At 44.3% G+C, this 27,604-nt stretch overlaps 1 protein-coding gene across 1 annotated transcript in view; it reads left to right on the plus strand.

The window, feature by feature from the left end:
* Positions 1-812: 812 nt before the first annotated feature.
* Positions 813-27,604, plus strand: part of LOC306993031 (cadherin-7) — a gene marked incomplete at its 5' end in the record, with an annotated part of 137,218 nt that continues 110,426 nt past the window's right edge. The window contains 3 exons of the mRNA XM_079602462.1: positions 813-1,001; positions 20,812-21,106; positions 23,807-23,926. Coding sequence (XP_079458588.1) covers positions 813-1,001; positions 20,812-21,106; positions 23,807-23,926 — 604 coding nt within the window. The remainder of the gene's footprint in view (positions 1,002-20,811; positions 21,107-23,806; positions 23,927-27,604) is intronic.

Consider the following 27,604-nt stretch of genomic DNA (forward strand, 5'->3'; position numbering starts at 1 on the left):
CTCCCGTGTGCTGATCCTTCACTCCTGTGTGCTGATCCTTCACTCCTGTGTGCTGGTCCTTCACTCCCGTGTGCCGATCCTTCACTCCCATGTGCCGATCCTTCACTCCTGTGTGTTGATCCTGTGCTGGTCCTTCACTCCTGTGTGCTGATCCTTCACTCCTGTGTGCTGGTCCTTCACTCCCGTGTGCCGATCCTTCACTCCTGTGTGCCGATCCTTCACTCCTGTGTGTTGATCCTGTGCTGGTCCTTCACTCCTGTGTGCTGATCCTTCACTCCTGTGTGCTGGTCCTTCACTCCCGTGTGCCGATCCTTCACTCCCGTGTGCCGATCCTTCACTCCTGTGTGTTGATCCTGTGCTGGTCCTTCACTCCCGTGTGCCGATCCTTCACTCCTGTGTGTTGATCCTGTGCTGGTCCTTCACTCCTGTGTGCTGATCCTTCACTCCTGTGTGCTGATCCTTCACTCCTGTGTGCTGATCCTTCACTCCTGTGTGCTGGTCCTTCACTCCCGTGTGCTGATCCTTCACTCCCGTGTGCCGATCCTTCACTCCTGTGTGTTGATCCTGTGCTGGTCCTTCACTCCTGTGTGCTGATCCTTCACTCCTGTGTGCTGGTCCTTCACTCCTGTGTGCTGGTCCTTCACTCCTGTGTGCTGATCCTTCACTCCTGTGTGCTGATCCTTCACTCTTGTGTGCTGATCCTTCACTCCTGTGTGCTGATCCTTCACTCCTGTGTGCTGATCCTTCACTCCTGTGTGCTGATCCTGTGCTGGTCCTTCACTCCCGTGTGCTGATCCTTCACGTTGCCCCAGATGAGTGTTTGTGGCCGTCTCGTGTGTTGTGCCGTCTGGCTCCTCGCTGTTGAGAACATGAGCTGGTCTGCTGACACGACCCCTGACCGACCCCACAAACACATGCAGAGACAGAAACGCAACTGGGTTTGGAACCAGTTCTTTGTGCTTGAGGAATACACTGGGACGGAGCCACTGTACGTGGGCAAGGTAAGAGCTCTTCACTCGTTTTTCACATGGAAGTCTTGTTCTTTTTTTAAATAATCACCACAAAAGTTTAGTGTTTAGAATCATGAATAAGTTCAGTCAAGTGTTATACAAACACGTGCAGGTATTTTTTTGTTCTCTCTTTGTTGCACTAATGCATTTTTGCTGCGTAATGGGTATTCATTTCAGTAGAGAGTAATGTAGTAGCGGTATTAGGGAGTAGACTTCATAAATCTTACAATATTACTTTCTTTTTGCCCTTTTAATTCTGGAACATTTTGCCCTTTAGTAAACTGCAACTTTTGAGTAAAGTCTATCAAGTCAAGTCAAAGCGTTTATTGTCATATCCACAGTGAGGAAAACAAGTTTCCCTGTACAATGAAATTCTTTCTTTGCTGTCCACAGTGAATGCCAAGACAAGTGCAATATATATATATATAAAAAAAACACACACAAAAAAACACATACACACACACAAACAAAATAAAAATACTGTGGAATAAGAATTAGACTGTATAAAATATTTAAATTTAGTACATCTTTGTAAGCAAATGTGCAATATTGACTGTATTAAAAACAATAATACATTAAAGTGCAATTTGAGCGCAGCTCCATGATAATTAACATTAACAGATGAGCAATTGATGCAACAAATAGCCCAACTATTCTATGATAGATAAATGAGACTATTCTGTGTCCACTGGCTATCTGTTTAAGAGTCTGATAGCTGAAGGGTAAAACGAGTTCCTAAATCTGGAAGTCATGCATTTCACATTGCTATACCTCTGTCCCGAGGGTAGAAGTGTGAACAGTCCATGCTGGGGGTGGGTAGGGTCTATAATGATGGAGGCAGCTCTCCTGTGGACTCAGCGATGGTAGATGGCCTGCAGAGAAGGCAGTGGAGTCCTGATGATCTTCTCAGCAGTCTTCACAATTCTCTGCAGATTTGTGGTCCCTCACAGTGGTGTTTCCACACCACACGGTGATGCAGCTGGTCAAGACGCTCTCCACAACACAGCTGTAGAGCAATTGAGACTATTGAGGATCTTAGTTGACATACCAAACTTCCTTAGTCTCCTCTGGAAGTACAGCCGCTGTTGTCCCTTCTTAACCAGCTGGGTGGTATTGAGTGTTTATAATCTTTTATAATCGTTGTGTACGCACAAAACAGGCCCTGAAAGAGGCATACGCCACTTCCGACGCATAAGTTGTGATTTATAAAAACAAACTTGATGGGAAAATGTGCGCACCTGCACGCAAACTCTGATCCATGCGTACGAACGTTTTGGAAAATGGCGCTGGAGTTATGTCTTTCTGGTCACTTTTAGACTGAAAATCTAAAGAAAATTAGATATTTACAGAAAGATAATACAAATATAATTTCACTCACCAAGCCTATCACTTGAAGCAAATATCAACACCTTAAATGTCCGCGCCAGCGAGCGCATTGGGCCGTTTAGTGAAACTGACGCATAGCCTATCTAACGGCAGATGAAGTAAAACCATAAATCTTCATCATGAGACAAAGAGCTTGGTTTGGAGTTGATGCAGAGTCGTATATCACAGTATCATCGGCATAGAAATAAAAATATGCGTTGGAGACATTTTGATCAAGAATGTTGACTGGACTGCGAGTAGCTCTGTCTTCACAAGGTTTAGTTGAAGGTGGTGGTCCTTCATCTAGCCAGAAATGTCTGTCAGGCTGAGATGCGAGCGGCTACCGTCGGATCATCCGGCTGGAGTAAGAGGTAGAGTTGTGTGTCATCAGAGTAGCAGTGATAGGAAAAGCCATTTTTCAGAATCACAGATCCTAGTGATGTCATGTAGATGGAGAAGAGAAGTGGTCCAAGCACTGAGCCCTGAGGCACACCATTAGCTTGATGTTTGGTCTTAGACACCTCACCCCTCCACGACACCCTAAAGGACCTACCATTGGAGTGCGGTTCCCGAAATGCCCTTCATCTTTAGGATTGACAGGAGGATCTGGTGGTTAACTGTGTCAAAGGTAGCAGACAGATCCAGCAGGATGAGAACTGAGGATTTGGAAGCTGCTCTTGCCAGTCTTAGAGCTTCAATTACTGAGAGCAGAGCAGTCTCAGTTGAGTGTCCGCTTTTGAAGCCAGACTGATTGTTGTCCAAGAGGTTGTTCTGCGTAAGAAAGGAGGAGATCTGGTTGTAAACAACTCGTTCAAGTGTTTTCGCGATGAATGGAAGAAGGGATACCGGTCTGTAATTCTCCAGATGTGTTGGATTTAGAGTGGATTTCTTAAGCAGTGGGGTTACCCGAGCCTACTTAAATGCTGTGGGAAACGTACCAGTGTGAAGAGATGTGTTTATGATGTGTGTGAGTGCGGGTATAACAGAGGAAGAAATAGCTTGAAGTAGGTTAGTGGGAATAGGATCAAGCGGACAGGTAGTAGGGCGATTGGAAAGGAGGAGTTTGGAGACTTCTGCCTCTGAAAGCAAGGAGAAGGAGGGTAGAATGTGTTGTTAGCTGGTAAAATGTGTGTGTCAGTTTGTGGATTGGTAAATTAGCCGCTGATGGTGGTTGTTTTATTTATGAAGAATGTGGCAAAGTCATCAGCTGTTAGGGTTGATGAAGGAGGAGGAGGAGGAGGAGGAGGGTTAATAAGAGAGGAGAAGGTTTTGAAAAGCATGCAAGCGTCAAAAGAATTGTTAATTTTGTTGTGATAGAAAGTAATTTTAGCAGTAGATATATTAACAGAGAAGGAAGAGAGGAGGGATTGATAAAGACTAAGGTCAGTATGATCTTTGGATTTGCGCCACTTCCTCTCTGCACCCCTGAGTTTAGCACGATGTTCACAGAGAACATCAGATAACCAGGGGGCAGAGGGAGTGGCGAGTGGAGAAGTTGTCCAAGCAGGATGTTAAAGTGGAGAAAAGAGTATCAGTGGCATTGTTAGTATCTAGTGCTGTGAACTGGTCTGGTGGTGGAAGTTTGGATGAGATCAAAGAGGATAGACGAGCGGGTGAGAGTGAGCGTAGGTTCCGCCGAAAGGTGACCTGTGGAGGAGTGCGTGTTGTGTTCTGGGGCAGGTTGAGGTTTAGAAAGGTGACCTGTGGAGGAGTGCGTGTTGTGTTCTGGGGCAGGTTGAGGTTGAGAGTGAGGAGGAAGTGATCCGAGGTGTGCAGTGGAGTGACCAGAGTATGGTCAGTGGAGCAGTAGCGTCTGTAAATAAGATCCAATTTTTTACCTGATTTGCGAGTAGCCGCAGTCGATACTCGTCTGAGGTCGAATGAGGCAAGCAGAGTGTGGAAATCAGCAGCTTGAGGCTTTTCTAGGTGGATGTTGAAGTCTCCAAGAACTATGAGAGGAGTACCATCCTCGGGGAAGGATGAGAGTAGCACATATCAAGCTCATCTAAGAAATTGCCAAGCTGACTTCGGGGACGATATACAACTACACAATGGATTTCAATAGGACTGGTGATGGTAATAGAATGTGATTCAAATGAGCTGTTGTCACACAGAGGTGGTAAAGGATCAAATTTCCAATCGTTTGAGATGAGCAGACCATTACCTCCACCCCTTCCAGTCAGACGAGGGGTGTGTGAGAAAGTGAAGTTAGTGGAGAGGGCAGCTGGTGTGGCAGTGTCCTCTGGTCTGATCCAGGTCTCAGTCAGGGCCAATAGGCTGAGACCTGAATGACTAGAAAAAAGATGTAATGAAGTCAGCTTTGTTTACAGCGGACTGGCAATTCCAGAGACCAATAGGAAAAGAGAATATAGTACTTGAAGACACTGGAAAGGTACGCAGGTTGTTAGGATTGTACCGCCTCCGACGTGTGACATTAGATTAGAGCCAAGCGAAACTGAAAAGTCACGACACACTAACAAACGCCATGTGGGCTCGCATTTTACCAGAGTAAAACACAGTAAACAAAACAAAGTTTCCTAGCAACAAAGAACCTCGCTAAAATCTACTGAGAAAAGTAAACACTCACAGACTGATGCTCTCTCCTGCTGTTCGACTGCTTCTTCTCATTCAGTATAGTCCTGAATGTTGACAGAAAATTCCTCCTGAGTGGCTGCAGCCTTAAAGGGCATATTGCAGGTTAGAGTACCCAGTGAGTCAATGTATAGAAAAATAATGGAGGAACTAGATTTAAATATAAACATATACTTATAAAACGCTATTTAGGCTTCTGGAGTCGTTTTTGTGAGAAAATTTTACTTCCGCATTTGAAAACCGCCAAACCGGAAGTTACGTAACGGGAGGGAGAGAGGTCAAAGTAAACAATAGGAAAGCAATGGATCGCAATGACAGTTCGGACGCTGAGGAAATCGTAGCCTAAATGTTTACTCGCATGACGGACCTCAGCCATATAATTATGAGCCTGATATGAAGCCAAGAGAGCAGGGACAGGCCAGGATTAGACAGAACACCGGTCATTTATTTAGTTAAACTTTATTCAGAGGAGGTCAGAGGAGACGCATTGAGCTGTGGTGTGAGGAGAACAGGACAGGGGTCTCGGTGAGGGACCAGTGTTAGCTTATAGATGTATTCACATTAGCCGACGATATGTATAACACTATGCTCAAATCACTATATTGTACAGCTTATTATCATGTATCAGGCAATAGCAAAGCTAGTGTTTAGACCCTTACCTGCATGTGTTGTGTATGTCAGCCATTAGGAGACAGTTTCCAGAGGAAGAGGGACATTTATAAAGGCTTTGAATGGCCCAATTTGGTGACAATGAATAAAAAAATAATCACAATCACAGCTTTCTTACTGTATAAAAACTTAATATCTAGAAACAGCCAACATAAACATTAAAATTTGGAGTACAGATTGAAAATGAACATAATATATTATATTTATAATAATAATAAGTGTCGGCTGCAGACTAACAAACACACAAATGCATTACATTACAAGTTTATGTGGGATATGTTAATGAATTAAATTAAGACAAGGCACATTTTGTAAAACAGATGTACAATAAGTGATCTCATGTTTCCCGCCCGCGGCCGAACCACATTCTGACGGCGACCCGATGAAGGAGCTGGGACAGTGTGCACATATCGCCATCATCATATAACTCATCATATCGCCGGGATTATAATCATCTGATCATAGTTAACACTACACACTACCGCGCTTTTCAAACCAGATGCAGAAGTGAAGTCCCGTCTCTTACCCTAGACAAAACGCACACAGGCACGGAAGATAGCACCATCCTTTTTCTTGTTCTGAAACCTGTGGAGTTGATGTCCTGACAGGCCATAATTCACAATCATTTGTGACCACGATGATGATTAATTGAAATACAATAACCACCGAAAACACACTGAATCACGACCGCTCCAACTGAATACCAACCTACTCTGCAATGAGAAAACGCAGAGCCCGGCAAACGACTCCCTCTGGTTATGTAATATGACGCGATGGTGAAAAAGAAGTGTTTTTTCAACACGGTCAAGGACACTGTCACGTTTTCTACTAAATTTGAGCCCTTATGTCTGGCAAAAAAGTTTTTAATCCTGTATTTACTTTTCATATGGTACTTTCATACAAGGTTATATATTAAAAAAAACCCCGCAATATGCCCATTAAACACATCCCATTCTGTCAGAGCAATACAGTCCTGCAAAATGACCTCAGTCTGTGAAGTCCAATGCTTAACCTGTTTGATGACAGGATTGGTTTGTTTGAGTCATTGTACAGAAACAAAGAAATGTGGTCTGAGAGTCCAAAATGGGGGTGGGGTGCAGCGCTATATGCACCATGTATGTTACTGTAAACATTGTCTAGTGTGCTTTTATCGCGGGTGGGAATGTTCACATGTTGGTGGTATTTGGTAAGCACAGTCCGTAAATTGCACTGATTAAAATCTCCAGCGGCAATAAAAACAGCATCAGGGTAGGCAGTCTCCAGTGCGCTAAAAACATCATATAGCTTGCCGAGTGCTGCCGCGGAGTTGCCTCGCGGAGGGATGTAAACAGCGGCTAAAAATACAGCAGTGAATTCCCTCGGTAGATAGTAGGGACGGCACTTCAGCAATAAAAACTCAACGTCTGGCGAGAAATGTTAATAAACAGTCTGTATGTCTCTGCACCACAAGTTAATAATGAACACACACACACACCTGCCCCTTTAGTCTTACCGGAGGCTGTAGTCCGGTCTCCCCGTGCACAGAGTGAGTCAGTATCTGAACAGAGGATTCCGGGACTTTCTCTGAGAGCCAGGTCTCGGAAAAAATCAGAGCACAACACTCCCTTACTTCCCGTTGTGATGTAATCCTTGCTCTCAGCTTGTCTAGTTTATTTTCTAAAGACCGCTGGGTAAAAAAGCTGGGTAGTGGTGGCCGGCTAGCGCGGGCTTTTAGCCTAGCATGGAGCCCTCCCCTCTTGCCTCGCCTGTGTCGCCGTCTCCGGAGCGCTCTCCCCGGATCAGCCTCCTCGCTCAAACTCTGTGCTTTGAGGCCTACCTCGGAGTGGTGGCGGTAGTTTCGTGAGCGAGTAATGAGTTGTAACTCCAGTGGTATAAAACCGGTAATTTTAAAGTGGTTTGCTGAGTTGGCGATGTCCAGTAATGCCTGCCTGTTGTATGTTAGCAGTGCATGGCATTTATGCACTACAAAAAAAGCAAGAAACAAACAAAGATAAAAGAAAAACCGACATTCAAGAGCGGAGTGAGCAAACTTGTCTGGCATTTTCTGGCCTCTAATAATTCTGGCCTTCTGGTCTTTCATTGATATGATTGACAGCTGTTCACCACCTGTTACCATGATGTCAAACAGTTGGGGGGAAAACATATCTTTCAGATTTTAAACTGATGTCAATCAAATGTTGGTGTCTTTTGTTTTCAAATATAAATAAAGTGGATTTTTTTTTAATGATGAGGCATCGTCAGTGCTTCTGAAACCTGTCCTGGTTCCCAGTGCACATGCCGTGTGTCTCCATCATCAAACACACCTCGAGTCTGCAGGATGTGAAGGATGAAGGACACACATAGAATGTGGTGTGTTTCACTCTTCGGGGTGTTTATTTAGGCTGTTCTTCTCATCTTCACAACCTCTATTGAAACAGCTTTGCATCATGGACGTTTGCCATTGCCAGCGGTACTAACCATACTAGTTGGCACATTTCATCATAGTGTAATACATGCATTGTTTGTTGAAGTGGAATCACAAATGAAGAAAATTAATGCACTTCTTCTTCAAAGTATTCTGAAGCAGAACACCAAAGCTCTTTCCCCATTCTCTCTCCTGTAAGGGCAAATCTGTGACCTTTTCTCCTGTTTTCCTGTGAAATGATAGAGCTGAAAGTTGACAACTAAACCACTTCAGACAGAAACTGAACCAGAGACAAAAACTGAACTTGAAAAGGAGGAAGGTGAGAGAGTGGATATTTCCACAGGCGAATGTGTCATTTGCATTTATATGATTTTTCGGCGCTGGCGTCCCTTAGGCGAGCCTGTTAGCAATGGCATCATGCCAAAGACTGAGATTAGATGAAAGGCAGCAGATAGATATTTCCTGGATAAACATATTAAATGACAACCCTCAGACAACTTCAGAACTCGCAAAAATATTTTGACACAAAGCACATTGTTCAAGGAACTGAGCTAACATGATTGAGAGGCACTTTTTCGGCTGTTCTCTCATTCAGACGGAGATCTGATGTGCAATTCTGATTACTGGAATTGGCATATCCCAAATGTAACAAATAATGTATTCATGAATGTATGGATTTTGAATGTATGAAGGTATTGTCACTAATGATGATAAAATACTTATTGAGGCTTTTGGGTTTGACTAATTTGGGAAAGGCTCTATTGTGTGGGAATACACTGAACCCGTCTTGTATCTGGGTTTGTTCACTGTTGGTGAAAGTCCATTCTTCTAACCAGTGGACTCATATATTTAGCTCTATTTCACACAGAGACGTGCATATTTTGCATAAGAAGAAGCACTTATAAGGGTGGCAGTGGTTCATGTAGGTTGTCTACAAACCGGAAGGTTGGTGGTTCAATCCCCGGTTCCACCTGACCAAGTGTCGAGGTGTCCATGAGCAAGACACCGGACCCCCGCTGCTCCTGACGAGCTGGATGTCCTTGCATGGCTGACACCGCCGTCGGTGTATGAATGAGTGAGTGAATGGGTGAATGTGAGGCAATAGCTGTGTCCCAATGTGAAGGCTGCATGCTCCGAAGGCCGTATTTGAAGGCCGATTGCGTCACAGCGGCGTGACGAAGGATGTCCCAATTCAAAAGCTGCACACTTCGGAGGTCGCATTTGAAGGCCGATTGCGTCACCGCGGCACGATGAAGGCTGTCCCAATTCAATTCTGCATCCTCTGAAGGCCGTGTTCGAAGGCCGGCTGCGTCGAAAGCTACCCTGATTCAAAAGCGATGTCAAATGCACCCTTCATTTTCCCGTGAAAGAAAGGATGCATAAACGGATCCTTGTGGCCTGATTCTACCCCATAAGTCATCGCACGCCGGTGACGACAGCATTTTTATTTATTTTTAAAAAGATGCCCGAGAGTTCGGTGGTGGACGGCAAATTCACATTTAAATGAAAGTATTATGTTTTCATTTACTCAAATAGCTAGCAAAACCTGAGTTAAAAGCCACAAGTTTTTCTGTCTCATAAACTTCATCTTAACTCCTTCGTCACCATTGCGTGGCTTCATTTGTAAGGTGATTTGAGGCAAAACTTGTGCAAATATAAGTTTAACAATTATTTCATTTACATTTTTACATTTACATTTATTCATTTTAGCTGACGCTTTTATCCAAAGCGACTTACAATTGCTATATATGTCAGAGGTCGCACGCCTCTGGAGCAACTAGGGGTTAAGTGTCTTGCTCAGGGACACATTGGTGTCTCACAGTGGATTCGAACCCGGGTCTCTCACACCAAAGGCATGTGTCTTATCCATTGCGCCATCACCACCCCATTTCAGGGAGCAAGGAGCAGACAGCTACATTTATTAAATTAAAATTAAATAATAAACTAAATAAATTACATTTTATTGTAATATTTGCACTAGTCTGTCTCACTTGTTTATTATAAACACAGTTAAAACCTTTGTAGACGTAGCTTGCATGACAGCACTACAAAAACACATAAAAGTGAAACCCCATTGCCTTATCTACTGCTTTTCTTATTGTTGTGGGCTTGATATTCTTATAATACACAAGTGAGACAGACTAGTGCAAATATTACAATAACATTTTATTTAATTTATTTAGTTTATTTATTTAATTGCAATTTAATAAATTTAGCTGTCTGCTCCTTGCTCCCTGAAACAATTATTAAACTAACATTAGCACAAGTTTTGCCTCAAACCACCTTACAAATGAAGCCATGCAATGGTGACGAAGGAGTTAAGATGAAGGTTTAGGGTGGAGTATAAGGTCCTGCTGTTTGTGTTCAAGGCCATCAATGGTCTGGCCCCGGTCTACCTCGCCGATTTAGTAACGGTCTATCATCCACCCAGAACTCTCCACTCCTCTGAACACACCTCTCTGGTCATTCCCAAATTTAAATATAAAAAGTTTGGAGGCCGGTCATTTGCTGTCCAGGTCATTTGCTGACGCAATCAGCCTTTGAATACGGCCTTCGGAGGATGCAGCCTTCACATTGGGACAGCTTACATGTAAAGCGCTTTGGTGGCCATTGGGTCTGTGAAAGCGCTATATAATGGCAGTCCATTTACTACAATCTTTTTAAGACTTCTCTTTATCTTAAGGCTTTTAACTCCACTTGTGTAAAGATCTTAAATGCTTTTTTCCTCCGAGGAACAAACATGCTAAACCCAAGTCAGTCCCTTGGTTAAATGATGATATCAGGAATGTCGATGGAAGAATGCTGTTTAATGAAATAATCTTATCAAAGTATCAAAATTCTGTGAAAGCAGCAAGGAGAAAAATATTTTTCTGAGTTGATTACAAAAAAAATGCTATTTATTACCACATCAAATACCACATCTATCCTATCAGCATGAGAAGAAGCCTATATATATATATACACACGGTCGACTCACCTAAAGACCTCAACCAGCCTTTAAATTTAATGTTAAATATTAAATTTAAAGACAGTTCTCTGAGGACCACGCGAGCCTCTACCAGAGGAGACGTGATAATATCTCACAGGCGCACCACCTTCGGTCAGACGGTCCTGTCTGTCCGGGGTGGGAACCTGTGGAATATTCTTCCTCTAACACTAAGAGAATGTACTACATATAGCTCTTTTAAGGTCCAATTGAAGAAATGGCTATGGGCAAATCAAAGTTGCACACATTAGTATGTTTTATCTTTTTTTTTTTTTTTTTTTTTTTTTTTTCTCTTGAATTGTTCTATTTTTTAATGTGTATATGGATGAGTGTTGTAAAGTTGAATATAGTCTTGTGTGAATATTGTATATAGGATTTAGCTAAATTATAAATTGACTGTAGATGTAAATTTTATTCTGCAATGTCTTTGTGAGCCTTTTTGTGAGCTGTGTGATTCTAGCCCGTGGGACTACGGATGGAAATTAGCCCTCGGCTATAATCCGGCATGTTTACATGCATGTTTTACATGTTTTGTTCATTAACATGCACTGTCCTAATCAAAATAATAATAATAATAATAATAACCATTTTCAGCATCCCTCCTTTACCCCGACTCCTCACTCTTGACTGGTTCCTATCGTGGGGAAAGCTCTGGGTTCGGGCCAAACACAGAGCTCGGAGCCTCTCCTCAGACAGCACACCAAATATGCATACCATTATTCTGACTTACTAAATACTGTGGATTTGACTGTTGTATGGCTACACCATCGGTCATTTACAAACACGCAGATGCCACTGCCTCTGCTCTTCCCCGAGTTGACCGATCTATCTGCCTGAATTAGAGAAAAGCCTGGTTCCTCTTTCAGCGAGCTTGGCATCTTCAGTCGAAGCCCAGTTTCAGCGAGTACCAGTATCCCGATACTCAAAGCTGGCTCTAGCTTCTAGAATTCTTCTAGCTTTTGTTGCAACGATCTGACGTTGCTCAGGATTATTGCAGGTAACGGAGGTTTGCATCAGACGCCATCTTGGTTTTAGAATTGAGTGTGAAATACTACTTCTCATTTTTAATTCATTCTAATGGTTTCGAGCCTATCATCCAATCACAACTCTTTGGGACTACGCTGAAATCGAGGGGCAAATGTGTTCTTGGTAGCGGCTCCTAAATCCGCTTCCACGTCTGCTGTTTTAATTGCTGCTTTATTAATTAAATACAAATAGCTTGTTTACACTTGAGGTTTCAATGTTTGCTTTTATCAAACATTATTTAGTTCAGTATAAATCCATGTTCCAGTACTATTTGATGTTTAAATGTGCAGATCATTATGTATCTGTAGTTCAGACTGTTTGACACTTTCTGCTGATGTCAAAGTATTACTTTAAGAATTAAATCACTTCCACATCTGCTGTTTTAATTTAATGTAAGCATTGGCTATATGAATGGCTCTTTTTTTACATCACACATTTAGCATTTGTCTATACCTGACTTCCACTTATAGTGTTTTCTCGGTGATAGTGTGATTGGACACAAATGTGAAGTCTTCCCGCGCTCCAGAACATCTATAATCAGAAATGTAAGAATCAGCTGTGACTTTGATGTAAGCTGATTGGTCTTTGAGCGCTGAAGCTTGTCTTATCCTCAGCAAAGCTGTCTGAAGATATTTTCACATTTGCATTTGTAAAAGGCCCGTCTCTAGATGCTTCAGAGCTACTGTCAATGTATGATACACATGGTTGACTGTGCCGAGCTGACTGATGCTCCCAAAGCTGCTAACCTGCCTTACCATCACTTACCTTCAATTGGGTTTAGCACACAACAAATAAGAGCTTTCACTCAGACCCATGGAAATGGCCATGCACCGTTTACTGACCATCTGATGTATATCACACCCAAAAATGGCTAAAGCTCCAATCTGATTGAGTTTTTTAACTCCCAAAAGTCAGTGCACCTGCTTGAATTGGTAAATTACATTGAGCATGTTGGACATTACAATAAGTAATGTAATGAAACTCAGATCTTCACTAGATTTCTCTCAGGACAGTCAGGTCGCGTCAGAAAACATTCATAGTAGGAATTCATCTTTGTAGTGGTTTTGAAATATTTATAAATGACCTTGTTTCTTGTCTCAGCTAGACCACATTTTATTTTATAGGGTTAGATGCATTTCTAAGCATAAACATTACTCTTCCTTCTGATTTTTTTTAGCTTTAATATGGATATGGAAAGGATGCTTGTAGAAATCATATAATGCATTATTTTATGGACCCAAACAATGCAGATATTTGACTGTTTACTGACTGATGGAAAATGACATTGCCTTCCCCCAGGACTAGAAGAAACAGAAAACATGATAGACCTGGTCTTCTTTTATCTTCTTGTTTTGGAAGGGGTACCAGTGGCATTTTCATTCCGTGTAAAGTTGCATATGTGGAGGAAGCTGCACCGTTGTGTAATGCAGCCGAAGTTATTAAAGTCGTTTCACACTTGTCTTCAGGTCTGTTCACGCAGACATCAGACGTCACCCGTGCGTTCACATACGCTGTGCAGACAGAGCGAGAATGGCAGGCAAACAGTTACTGTAGTATTGTTACTCACTGTACTATAAGTTTCTCACCGGTGAATGACACATGACAATACCGTTGTCTCTGCTCGTCTCGCTTCTGGTGTGTGTGCATTCATGTGTTTTGGAGGAGACGTTGCTTTGGACGGCTATTTGCAGCCGAATGCTTTCAATGCTAGCAGGCTAAATTTTGCATTTCCCAGATCACCTATTGCACCTTTATATGATTTTACCAAATGCTATGCTGAATTCTGCAACAACAACAAAAAAATGCTTGATAATGGGGATGGAGCCTTTTTGGTGAATGGAGAGATTTATGGTTAGATGTCCATATTTGTAGCAGCATTATCATAATTTATCAGTGGGTACTGATGTGAGCAGAGAAGGAAGAGCAATGTCAGCAGCTGATTGGATTAGAGAGCGATGCTGTATGAAGACTGGTGGAGGTTCCAGCGCAAGGGTCCAGGGTTAGCGTTAACGTTAGCATCCAGGGTTAGCGTTAGGGTCCAGGGCTGCTGCGTGAGAAGGAAATGGAGCCAATGCTGTGGAAGTGAGAGTATTATCTTGGACTGTAGGTGCTGAAGATGAGGCATGTGCTTTGGGATCTGTGCTGGTTGCTGAGACAGGAGGATGGAAAATACACGGAAACCAAAGAGGAGAGACCGATTGCAGAGGAATCCTCAAGCTATGATCTGCAAATATCTAAAGAGAATTTGAAAGGTATGTAGGGTGTGTGGAACATGAGGCGGCCTTGTGCTAGAGTCTGCTCGTGATGGATCAGGATGAAATGTGGAAACAGAAGGGAAAAACACCTCTCAGAATGAGGTGAGAGTTCTGGATGAGCTACCGAGGCCTGGATTAGCAGAACTTTAGTGGCCGCTGTAGTTGTTTGGGAGGAGGTCACATTTATTTATTAAGTGCTTTATACAATATAAATAGTTTCAAAGCAGGAAAATAAGTGATAATGTTGTCAAATTAATCAGTTATAGGGGTGGGACGATACAGATACCTCACGATTCAATTCTGTGGCGATATGTGGTCCACGATATGATAATATCACGATTCGCGATATCTACGATATTCAATATATTGGAAGAAATTTCATCAACGATATATCACGATATATGTGACTGAAAAGAAAAAGAAGGAATAAGGAAATAAGGAAATTTTATGCATTTATTAATGCCAACATTTCCAACATTGTACAAAGAAATATGCATTTGCATAATAACTCACTGCCTTGACGATATCCATATGGGGTTATACCTCAGTGGCAGCATACAGCGTGCGCATACACACACACACTCTCTCTGTCTCTCTCTCTTGTTTTTTTATGTTGAACGCAATGGATACTGTTCTCTGCTTTTCAACAAATCATTTGCACACACATTCTGTCATTTTTCTATCTGAAGCTATTGCCTGCAACATTGAAAGTTCCGGTCTCTGTGTTTAGCGCGAATGCTCACGTGATTGCCGCCGGCTCGGGATAAAATTTGTGCAGGACAGTCGTGCCGTGTACCAGCTGCTTTGACGCGATTATCAGTTTAACTGACTCGTAATGTGTGCAATATCTCACGACCTCCCGAGTGTCCGAACCATAGACAGTATATAAACGGTCCGAACATGCACTATAGTAGGAACGTGTACTGTGTTCTTCACCGGCCGCTGTTTGCGCCACTTTACCCCTATTTACTCGAACAGCGCCCCCCGCAAACAGAATGGTAGATATTGGGTAGTTTCAGTGACACAGACAACGGGTAAATTAATAATTTTGTGTTGTAATCAAATATCGATATTGGGCGTTAGTGTATCGATTATTTATTGCGACAGAGAGCACAACAATATATTGCAATATCGATTTTTTTTCCCACCCCTAAGAAATATTCTATTTCAGCTGTAAAGCAGCTTTACATAAGAAAATAGTGTCATTATTCAGCTCAATTTAGCTCAGTGTTGTTTTCATTTAAAATGTTAAAAGTCAATGTTGTAAAGATCCAGCTCAATTCTTTTTACATTTTGTTCTCACCAGTGCAGTTAAATCAATAATATTACTAATTTTTAATTGTCGTTTCAAACCTGAATTAAGCAAGTCAAAGTTCATTAGGTGACAGTAGCAAATAAAAATATATTCATTACATGTAATGTTCTCATGCTGGACAACTTTCCAAATTAAAGTCATTTCCTCCGCTCCGCCCAATAAAAAGTCAGACAATTTAGATTTAATGTGGATTTTTGGAAAATTGCTGATTTTTTTTTATTTTTGCACATGGAAAAAAAAGAACAAAATTGCTAGACTGCCGTTCTTAGGTGTGGACATGCAAAGAAAACTCCAAAAGTGAAATTCAAAGTTTAAAAGTTGTGCTGAAATAGTAATTTAGGTTTATTATAACTTCATTGTAATTTATTGTACTGTTTTGTTTAAAAGCTGTAATCCACATTGTGATTCACATCTAAATGTCAGAGCATTAAACAGCTGTAGTGTGTGTTCCCTTTCAAAAGCTAAAATCGATGCTGCGCTGCTTAGCGCACTGGGAACGTCTTTAATTGTGACCCGCTGTAAATTTAGTGTGTAAACACGTCGATGGAATCGACCGGAAGTAATATAGCCTCGGTGTGTGACGGCGACGCGAGGCTATAAATAGATGAGCCGCAGGTGCATCGTCAGGTCTTTTGTCTTCAGAGACCTCTCTGTGTTTGGTGTGCAAGCATTTATCTCTCTATCTACTACAGATCTTTGTTAGGAATTATTTAGTTTATCACTGACAGTGTGCAGATTTTCTCTTTCTCATCTCTCAACGATCTAAAAAGAGTTTAGAAAAAGTAAAAAAGAGAAAGAGAAATGAGTCAACAGAGTGAGCGCTGTGTCGCTCCATGTTCTCGTCCTATGTCAGAACTGGATACACACGCTTACTGCTTTGTGTGTTTGGGGGAGGATTATGCGATCACTGCATTGGAGTCAGGAGAGTGCGAGCATTGTGAACTGTTCACAGCTAAAATGCTTCGTGCTCGTCTTGGCTACTTTCAGTCCGAACCCGCATTAACATCGTGAGGCTCCCCAATGGATTTGGCTGACGAGCAAGAGACGGGTCTGTCCCTTTCGCTTGCTCACTCACCAGATCCACAAGTTCCCTCGCGTGATCCCGAAGCGCACCCCGGTGCTTCTTCGGCTCATGCTGGGGACGATGATGAATCTCTTGGGTCTACGGACTTCGAGCAGCCAACCTCTGAGAGTTCCTCGCACGACGATAAATCCATCGAGGAACTACTCGAGGTGGTACAGCTTGACTGGCCTCGCGAACAAGAGATCCCCAAACGCAGTAAGCTTGAGGATAGGTTTCTGTCCGGTGGCAGGGACCACAACATCAGTCTCTCCTCTTCTTCGAGGACCTCCATGATGAGCTAAGTCATGGAGAAAACCATATACCTCTCGTGTTTTTGTTCCCTTGACGTCGATCTTTTTGACTATCGTGGGTTCGAAGGCGTGGGGGTATGCGGAGATGCCGCAGGTTGAAGAGACGCTTGCGAGCCATCTCTCGCCTGGGTCTGCATCTTCGCTAAAGAGACCTATCCCCACGAAGCCGTGCAGAACAACATCGGCTCTCGTGGGTAAAGCTTACCAAGCTGCAGGTCAGGCTGGTGCTGCGCTGCACATAATGGCTGTTGCAGGCGTACCAGGCTGACCTCTTGAAGGACTTGAGTGCAGGCACTACGATAGATGAGGAAGCGTTTTCTTAACTGCGCCAAGCCACAGACCTTTCTCTCCGTGCCACTAAACATGGCACGGGCCGTTCTATGTCTGCTTCAGTAAGCACGGAGAGGCATCTGTGGCTCAACCTCTCAGGGATAAAAGATAAGGACCGTGTCTTTCTTCTGGACTCCCCGGTTTCTCCCTCTGGCCTGTTTAGCGACTCGGTCATCACAGTGGTCACCAGGTTCAGGGAGGTTAAAAAACATGAGGAGGCTTTTGTTCAGTTCCTTCCTCGCCGCACTCAAGGGGAGGGGCCATCGACCACCCAACCTCTCCCCGGTCCTTTAAGACCTAGGGAGGTGAAAAAGCAGAGCGTGGCGAGCCGCGCTCCCCCTAGTAAAAATTGGAGACAGGGTCATCAAGCTCTGCAACCTCCCAATCCAGACCTCAGGACAATCATCAACAGAAAGAAGAAGTCCTGATGGTCTGGCGCCCAGTCTGGTGGGGGTAGGCCTCCGCGGAACAGGGCGCGTATTATATCTGACCGCCCCACCTCGTTACCCCCACGAAACCTCTCCATCCCGCCACCTCTGGTGCTTCGGAGGGGCAGCGGTTTCTAGCGAAATGTTAGATTTTCCGTTGCTTCCTGCTTTCATCCAGGACACGGAACATCTAACATCCCCTCAAAAGGAAGCATTAAAGTTGATACTACTATCAGAAAGTCTGGCAGTGTGGAAACTTCTGCCAGGCGTTTCTGCTTGGGTATTAAGCACAGTACAAATAGGATACAGAATCCAATTTATTCATCATCCTCCGTGTTTCAACAGCGTGGTTACCACTTCCGTGAGACCAGGGCGGTTGTATGTACTGTCACAAGAGCTACAAACTCTTCTGAGCAAAGAGGCCAAAGAACATGTTCCTCTTCCAGAGAGGGAGCACGGCTATTACAGCAGATACTTCCTGGTTCCCAAGCCCTCGGTGCGTCACTTTTATTTGCCTTTGAGGATTGGCCCTTGGATGAAATCCCCTGGCTTTCGAAGCCTCGAAGATCTAAGATTGGACGCAACCCAGATAACACTAATAGTAGAGCCTAAAAATCTAGATCATATATAAAATATAAAATACAACTATACAATAAGTAATACAAGAAGCAGGGCAAGGCACATGGCAGGTAGAGTGCAAACCAGTGAAGTGAAAGAAACAGATAAAAAGATTTAGTGCAAAGAAAGCTTATTCCGTCTGCCAAAGTGCCAAATTAAAGTGCCAAAGGGCTCAAAGAGCAGTAATTTTATTTAAACTGATTGATGAGGTGGTAGAATGATGTCAGTTCTATGCTGAATGAGGTAGTGAGCAGACCCATGCTGCACAAGTGACTGGTGCATGTCATCATCATCGTACATTAGTGGGAGGGGGAGTGGAAGGACCTGGGGGTGTGGATCTGGACTGGCGGGGGGTGTGTGTGTGTGTGTGTGGGGGGGGGGGGTTAATGTGTTGGTGTATTTTTGGAAACACACTCTTTAAATCTAAATGGTTGAAATCCCCAGCTATGATGAGAAAAGCATCAGGGGGGCTGTCTGCTGCTCACTGATGTGCTGGTACAGTTCATTTAGTGCATCGTTCCTGTTGCTGTTGTTGATGTTCGGATGAATGTAAACAGAATGTATCTGTATGCACGATGGGTCTGAGACTAACACAGTTTCAATTGTCTGTATGGATGTACTGATCATTTGGAAGAACTGACAATAAAGCATACTTGAACTTGAACTTGAGACACCCAGTCCCCCTGGGTCTGGATGCGATAGCGCACACATGGCCCAAAATGCGCCTGTATGCGTTTCCTCCAGTGGCTCTGCTCCTGGGAGTTCGCCAGCAAGGGTCTTGCCTCTTACTGATAGCGTCGCATTAGCCAAAAAGAGTATGGTTCTTGGAGATAATATGTCTCCTCGACAGCTTGCCATGAGCGATTCCGAAGAGGAGGGACTTTCTGTCCCAGGCGGACGGCACGATATTCCATCCCAGGCCCGACCTGTGGAACCTTCATGTTTGGCCCCTGATGGGTACCAACTGAGGGGGACTGGGCTTTCTCCTGCCGTTATTGAGACCATTCTATGTACTAGGGCCTCCTCCACTAGAAAGAGTTATGCCAACAAATGGGGTGTTTTTGAAAGGTGGTGTGTCGTACATAATGCAGATCCGGTCAACTGCCAGATTGTTTTAGTTCTGGACTTCCTTCAGGAAAAATTATCAACAGGCACATGCCCCGCCACTCTCAAGGTTTATGTGGTCGCTCTTTCAGCTTGCCACGCCTTGGTTGACGGGGTGACACTCGGGAGACATCCTCTGCTCGTTCGCTTCATTTGTGGGGCCAGGCGACTGAGGCCTCCCGTAAGAACCAAGATCCCTTCATGGGACTTAGCTATAGTCCTCGAGGGTCTGGTTGAGACCCCCTTTGAACCTTCCAGAGTCAGCGTCTGACAAACATCTGACCCTAAAGATGTTTTTTCTTATGGCTATAACCTCTCTAAAAAGAATCAGGGACATGCAGGCTCTGTCAATATCACAATCCTGCTTTAGACTTTGCCCCAGGAATGGTGAAAGTGATTTTGCATCCTCATCCTGATTACCCGTACCTTTCTCGGCTGTACATCCGGTCACTCTTGAGGCCTTCTGCCCTCCGCCATTCACAACGCCGGAGCAGGAGAGATCTCACAGACTGTGTCCAGTCCGTGCTCTTCAGACCTATGTCCACCGCACCAGCCAGTGGTGTAAGTCATAGCAACTGTTTGTTTGTTATGGGGGCAGCAACAGGGGTCCTGCCGCCACCAAACAGACCATGTCACATTGGGTCAGGGATGCTATTGCTCTTGCCTATGAGGCGCGCGGCCAAGCTTCGCCAACGGGTCTAAGGGCTCACTCCACCAGAGGGGTCGCCTCCTCTGCTGCCTTGGCAAGAGGTGCCCCCTTGCAGTTTGTTTGTGATGCGGCAGGCTGGTCCTCTCCGCACGCATTCATAAGTTTTTATAGTTTGGATGTTCATGCCACTCCAGGCTCTCACGTCCTTGAGTCGACATCACAAGCTAATGTCTAGGGCTTTCCTGCGTTCTTGTGAGCACACCTACACAACCGTAAGGAGTCCAGACACCTTCAAGCACAGCGGCGTGGGCATTCTCGTTCCCAATGCGCTAAGCAGCACAGCACCGATTGTAGCTTTTGAAAGGGAACGTTCCGGGTTACTTGACTGTAACCCTGTTCCCTGAAAAAGCGGAACGAGATGCTGCACTGCATTGCCGTGCTAATGATGTCCCAGGACTGCTCTTCAGACAAAATATCCTGACGATGTACCTGCGGCTCATTTAATTATAGCTATATTACTTCCGGTCGATTCCATTGACGTGTTAACACACTATATTCACAGCGGGTCACGATTAAAGACGTTCCCAGTGTGCTAAGCAGCGCAGCATCTCATCTGCTTTTTACAGTCAAGTAACCCCTAATGTTCTGGTTGTCTATAAATCTGTGTTGTGTGTGTTTTTTCTCAGCTGCATTCAGATGTGGATAAGGGTGATGGAAATGTCAGGTACGTGTTGACAGGGGAGGGAGCGTCTTCAGTCTTCACTATCGATGAGCATACAGGAGACATCCATGCTACCAAACGCCTGGACCGAGAGGAACAGGGTTATTACACGCTGCGTGCTCAAGCGGTCGACCGCGACACTAGCCGTCCGCTAGAGGATGAGTCTCAGTTCATCGTGAAGGTCCAGGACATCAATGACAACGAGCCCAAGTTCCTGGACGGGCCGTACGCCTCAGGAGTGCCCGAAATGTCTCCTCTCGGTACGTTCATTTTACTAATCTTTGCTCATCTTCAAAAGCTTATGATTACATTCTTGGAAGGACGCGTATAAAAAATACATTTAAAAATAGCCAAGAACTACCGTTCAACAGCTTGGGATCGGTATGATTATTTAAAATGTTTTTAAAGCAAGTCTCTTCTGTTCTCAAAGACTGCATTTATTTGACAAACAAGGACTGTACAAAAAAACCTTCTTGTGTGTGTGTGTGTGGAAACTACTTCACAGATTCAATATCTGCCATTGCTAGTTTAATAAAAAAAATGTCTAAGCTTTTGTTCCTAAATTGAAAACATCATGTTAGAGCAAGGAAAGGTGAATTGTGCTGTTTCTTGAAGTAACACGAGGCAGGACATGCTAATAATCTCCATCATAGCTGTATTTCTCTGCAGTGTGTTGAAGAATGTCTGAAAACTAACCAGACACCAACTAAAGAAACTGATTTACAGAATGAGATTTTTACAAAAGCTTTTGCCCGTTTTCTCAATAGTTTAAGGCACAGAATTGTGTGCTTTTACTCCCAAGGTGCAGTGAGCCACTGAATATGTGTCAAATCTTGAAATCTGCCAATGAAAATAACCAAGAGCTTTCCGAAGCGCAAGAACATGACAGATGAGAGCGAGTGCAAGAGAGAAACACACAGTCACTGAAAGGAAACATGGAGGCAGAAGCTGCCAGAGGATCAGATCCCAGGAAATATCCTGAAGGATTCTGAAGCTTGATGCTCCTTGCCTGAGGACCCTGGCAGAACGGGACTCAGAGATTCAACTTCCAGGTTATGTTGGAGTGACAGGCTGGCTGCGTTCGAAACCGCATACTCAATGAGTAGGTACTTAATTTCAATAAGTACTTACTTAACGAGCGTTAAAAGAGTAGGTACTTTATAGCCAAATCTCGTTAAGTATGAATGCGAACCGGACATCTGCCATGTTGACGTTATCATGTGACCTACGACGCGTTATCACAAGTGCAACAACTTAAAAGATTTGAACGACACGTTTAATTAATCTATCTGTAAATATCTTGATATTGATTAAACTTGCTCATTTTATGGTCTTTTTAAAGAAACTGCTGCCCATTTATTTTGTGAATACATCTTGTTTCTCTTGTGTTTTGTGGCTTGTTTCCGTTGTGTTGTGACTTGTTTCCGTTGTGTTGTGACTTGTTTCCGTTGTGTTGTGGCTTGTTTCTCTTGTGTTTTGTGGCTTGTTTCCGTTGTGTTGTGGCTTGTTTCTCTTGTGTTTTGTGGCTTGTTTCCGTTGTGTTGTGGCTTGTTTCTCTTGTGTTTTGTGGCTTGTTTCCGTTGTGTTGTGGCTTGTTTCCGTTGTGTTGTGGCTTGTTTCCGTTGTGTTGTAGCTTGTTTACGTTGTGTTGTGGCTTGTTTCCGTTGTGTTGTGGCTTGTTTCCATTGTGTTGTTGCTTGTTTCCGTTGTGTTGTGGCTTGTTTCTCTTGTGTTTTGTGGCTTGTTTCCGTTGTTTTGTGGCTTGTTTCCGTTGTGTTGTGGCTTGTTTCTCTTGTGTTTTGTGGCTTGTTTCCGTTGTGTTGTGGCTTGTTTCCGTTGTGTTGTGGCTTGTTTCCATTGTGTTGTGGCTTGTTTCCGTTGTGTTGTGGCTTGTTTCCGTTGTGTTGTGGCTTGTTTCCATTGTGTTGTGGCTTGTTTCCGTTGTGTTGTGGCTAGTTTCCATTGTGTTGTGGCTTGTTTCCGTTGTGTTGTGGCTTGTTTCCGTTGTGTTGTGACTTGTTTCCGTTGTGTTGTGGCTTGTTTCTCTTGTGTTTTGTGGCTTGTTTCCGTTGTGTTGTGGCTTGTTTCCGTTGTGTTGTGGCTTGTTTCCGTTGTGTTGTTGCTTGTTTCCGTTGTGTTGTGACTTGTTTCCGTTGTGTTGTGGCTTGTTTCCATTGTGTTGTGGCTTGTTTCCGTTGTGTTGTGGCTAGTTTCTCTTGTGTTTTGTGGCTTGTTTCCGTTGTGTTGTGGCTTGTTTCCGTTGTGTTGTTGCTTGTTTCCGTTGTGTTGTGACTTGTTTCCGTTGTGTTGTGGCTTGTTTCCATTGTGTTGTGGCTTGTTTCCGTTGTGTTGTGGCTAGTTTCTCTTGTGTTTTGTGGCTTGTTTCCGTTGTGTTGTGGCTTGTTTCCGTTGTGTTGTGGCTTGTTTCCATTGTGTTGTGGCTTGTTTCCATTGTGTTGTGGCTAGTTTCCATTGTGTTGTGGCTTGTTTCCGTTGTGTTGTGGCTTGTTTCCGTTGTGTTGTGGCTTGTTTCCATTGTGTTGTGGCTTGTTTCCGTTGTGTTGTGGCTAGTTTCCATTGTGTTGTGGCTTGTTTCCGTTGTGTTGTGGCTTGTTTCCGTTGTGTTGTGGCTTGTTTCCGTTGTGTTGTGGCTTGTTTCCATTGTGTTGTGGCTTGTTTCCGTTGTGTTGTGGCTAGTTTCCATTGTGTTGTGACTTGATTTCGTTGTGTTCTTCTGACTTGATTTCATTGTGTTGTGAACTGATGTTTTCTTTTTAAATTCTGTTGTGGCTTGTTTACGTTGTTGTGATTATTTGCTTTTTAAATTCCATTGTGTTATGCACTACTGGGCCACCGTAAGACACAGCATTGCCATGGTAACTCCCATCATATCCTGTTCCCTTCAGCTACATTGTTTCCTGATGCTCACTAGCGTGTTGTGTTGTGTGTGTTCTGCACAGGCACGACGGTGGTTCAGGTGACAGCGACGGATGCTGACGACCCCACTTACGGCAACAGCGCCAGAGTTGTGTACAGCATCATACATGGACACCCTTACTTCTCTGTGGAGCCCAGGACAGGTAACTTTACATTTATCTTATAAATATATCTGAATAATTGACATTCAATATTTGAAGAAATGTTGGACTTTTCGTCAAAAAAAAACGTATGGCCTACTTTTATGCTTAATTTTTGGAGCATATGACTTGTTTGATGTGTGTTATATTTTATGTCAGGGATTGGCAAGCTTTCTGACATAATGAGCCAAGACTCAACGAATTGAAAACAGAGTGCAAGAGTTTAGTTTTTTTTTGGGCAGGTCCATATCCCAAGCTTAAATAGATATTCTACCCAAAAATGCATATTCTCTCATAATTTACTCACCCTCATGCCGTCCAAGATGTATATGACTTTCTGTGAAAAAAAAAACATATTTCACAGATGAAAGAACAATCTCTGTGAGTCCATATAATGTGTACAGGACTCTCAAAGCTGACACTTCAAAAACCATCCAAACAAACACAACAGGAATTCATACGAGCCCGGTTGATGAATCCTTGTCTTCTGTGTGTGAGAAAATTACTAATATTTTATTGTTTATTTTATTATAAAGAATCGGTGCGGACCTACGATAAGAGGCTATAATTAAATGAGCCGCAGGTACATCGTCAGGATATTTTGTCTGAAGAGCAGTCCTGGGACCTTCACGATGAACTGAGACTCATCCTCTAGCGGACGGCTAGTGTCGCGGTCGACCGCTTGAGCACGCAGCGTGTAATAACCCTGTTCCTCTCGGTCCAGGCGTTTGGTAGCATGGATGTCTCCTGTATGCTCATTGATAGTGAAGACTGAAGACGCTCCCTCCCCTGTCAACACGTACCTGACATTCCCATCACCCTTATCCACATCTGAATGCAGCTGAGAAAAAACACACACAACACAGATTTATAGACAACCAGAACATTAGGGGTTACTTGACTGTAAAAAGCGGATGAGATGCTGCGCTGCTTAGCACACTGGGAACGTCTTTAATCGTGACCCGCTGTGAATATAGTGTGTTAACACGTCAATGGAATCGACCGGAAGTAATATAGCTATAATTAAATGAGCCGCAGGTACATCGTCAGGATATTTTGTCTGAAGAGCAGTCCTGGGACATCATTAGCACGGCAATGCAGTGCAGCATCTCGTTCCGCTTTTTCAGGGAACAGGGTTACAGTCAAGTAACCCGGAACGTTCCCTTTCAAAAGCTACAATCTGTGCTGTGCTGCTTAGCGCATTGGGAACGAGAATGCCCACGCCGCTGTGCTTGAAGGTGTCTGGACTCCTTACGGTTATGTAGGTGTGCTCACAAGAACGCAGGAAAGCCCTAGACATTAGCTGGAGATGTCGACTCAAGGACGTGAGAGCCAGGAGTGGCATGAACATCCAAACTATAAAAACGTATGAATGCGTGCGGAGAGGACCAGCCTGCCGCATCACAAACAAACTGCAAGGGGGCACCTCTTGCCAAGGCAGCAGAGGAGGCGACCCCTCGGGTGGAGTGAGCCCTTAGACCCGTTGGCGAAGCTTGGCCGCGCGCCAAATAGGCAAGAGCAATAGCATCCCTGACCCAATGTGACATGGTCTGTTTGGTGGCGGCAGGACCCCTGTTGCTGCCCCCATAACAAACTAACAGTTGCTATGACTTACACCACTGGCTGGTGCGGTGGACATAGGTCTGAAGAGCACGGACTGGACACAGTCTGTGAGATCTCTCCTGCTTCGGCGTTGTGAATGGCGGAGGGCAGAAGGCCTCAAGAGTGTACAGCCGAGAAAGGTACGGGTAATCAGGATGAGGATGCAAAATCACTTTCACCATTCCTGGGGCAAAGTCTAAGCAGGATGGCGATATTGACCTGAGAGCCTGCATGTCCCCGATTCTTTTTAGAGAGGTTATAGCCATAAGAAAAAACATCTTTAGGGTCAGATGTTTGTCAGACGCTGACTCTGGAAGGTTCAAAGGTGGTCTCAACCAGACCCTCGAGGACTATAGCGAAGTCCCATGAAGGGATCTTGGTTCTTACGGGAGGCCTCAGTCGCCTGGCCCCACAAATGAAGCGAACGAACAGAGGATGTCTCCCGAGTGTCACCCCGTCAACCAAGGCGTGGCAAGCTGAAAGAGCGGCCACATAAACATTGAGAGTGGCGGTGCATGTGCCTGTTCAAATCCAGAACTGAAGCAATCCTGCAGTTGACCGGATCTGCATTATGTACAAACACACCACCTTTCAAAAACACCTAATTTGTTGGCATAACTCTTTCTAGTGGAGGAGGCCCTAGTACTTAGATTTGTCTCAATAACGGCAGGCGAAAGCCCAGTGTCCCTTAGTTAATACCCATCAGGGGCCAAACATGAAGGTTCCACAGGTCGGGCCTGGGATGGAATATCTTGCCGTCCGCCTGAGAAGAAGGTCCCTCCTCTCCGGAATCGCACATGGCGAGCCGTCGAGGAGAGCTATTATCTCCAAGATCCATACTCTGTTCAGCCAACGCACCGCTATCAGTAAGAGGCAAGACCCTTGTTGGCGAACTCTGGCTAGAACTCCTGGGAGCAGAGCCACTGGAGGAAACGCATACAGGCGCATTTTGGGCCATGTGTGCACCATCACATCCCGGTGACTCAGAGATAAGAAGAGGGGACATTGTGCTGTCTGATGGAGGAGCGAAGAGGTCCACCTCCGCTTCATAAAATCTGGTCCAGATCTTTTTCACTACTTCTGGGTGGAATTCCATTTCCCCATCTGTAATTTCTGTCTGGACAGTAAATCCAGTCCCACATTCAGATGCCCTGGAAATGTACACTGCCCTGAGTGACAGGAACTTCTCCTCGGCCCAGAGAAAATGTGCCTCGCTATTCTGTTTAGATTGCGTGAGAGCAGACCTCCCTGGTGATTTATGTAAGAGACTGACACTGTGTTGTCCCCCCCGCACTAGGACATGACAGCCTCTCAACTGAGGGAGAAAGTATTTCAGGGCCAGAAATACATATTCCATCAACTTGAGGCAATTGATTTGCTAGTCAAGATGATGCGTCCCTAAATCCCTTGGGCTGGACGATCACTTAAGACCGCTACCCAGCCCGACAGGGAGGCTTCTGTCATTAGCATTCTGCGACAGCAAGACGCACCAAGAGTGGGACCCAATGTGATGAACAGGGGTCTGAACCACGTAGAAAGGGAACGAAGCGATAGCACGTAACCCTTACCATAAACTTGGATTTTAGAAAGAACACGAAGTACTCAGCACGTGCTCTTGCCTCTCTTTGCCCTTGGGGATTTTGAGCCTCAACTGAAGTGGTCTCATGTGCAAAAGGCCCAGAGGGATCCCTGTGGACGCAGCTACCATGAGACCTATCCTGACCTAGCCAGATGTTGCTTTAGGGTGTTTAAAAATGGTCATGACAAGCAGGGGACAGTTGTACCCCCGATGGTGACAGAGTCCCATTTAAACCCCAAGCATGTTACCCTCTGGGTAGAAGAGTGAACGATCTTCTTGGCATTGCAACTCAAACCCATAGAGAGAAGATGAGCGTGGATCGATCTCGATGTCGAAGCGCAAGCTCCTGAGACTGGACCAGAATCAGCCAATCGTCTATGTAACATGGCTAGGTTGAATGGAAGAACCCGATATTGGTAGGCTTCACCCCCAAAAGCAAACCTCGGGAACTTCCTGTGTTGTGGCAATATTTATATGTGAAAATATGCGTCTTTAAGATC

Source organism: Phoxinus phoxinus (assembly GCF_949152265.1).
Source record: "Phoxinus phoxinus genome assembly, chromosome: 24".
Lineage (NCBI taxonomy): Eukaryota > Metazoa > Chordata > Actinopteri > Cypriniformes > Leuciscidae > Phoxinus > Phoxinus phoxinus.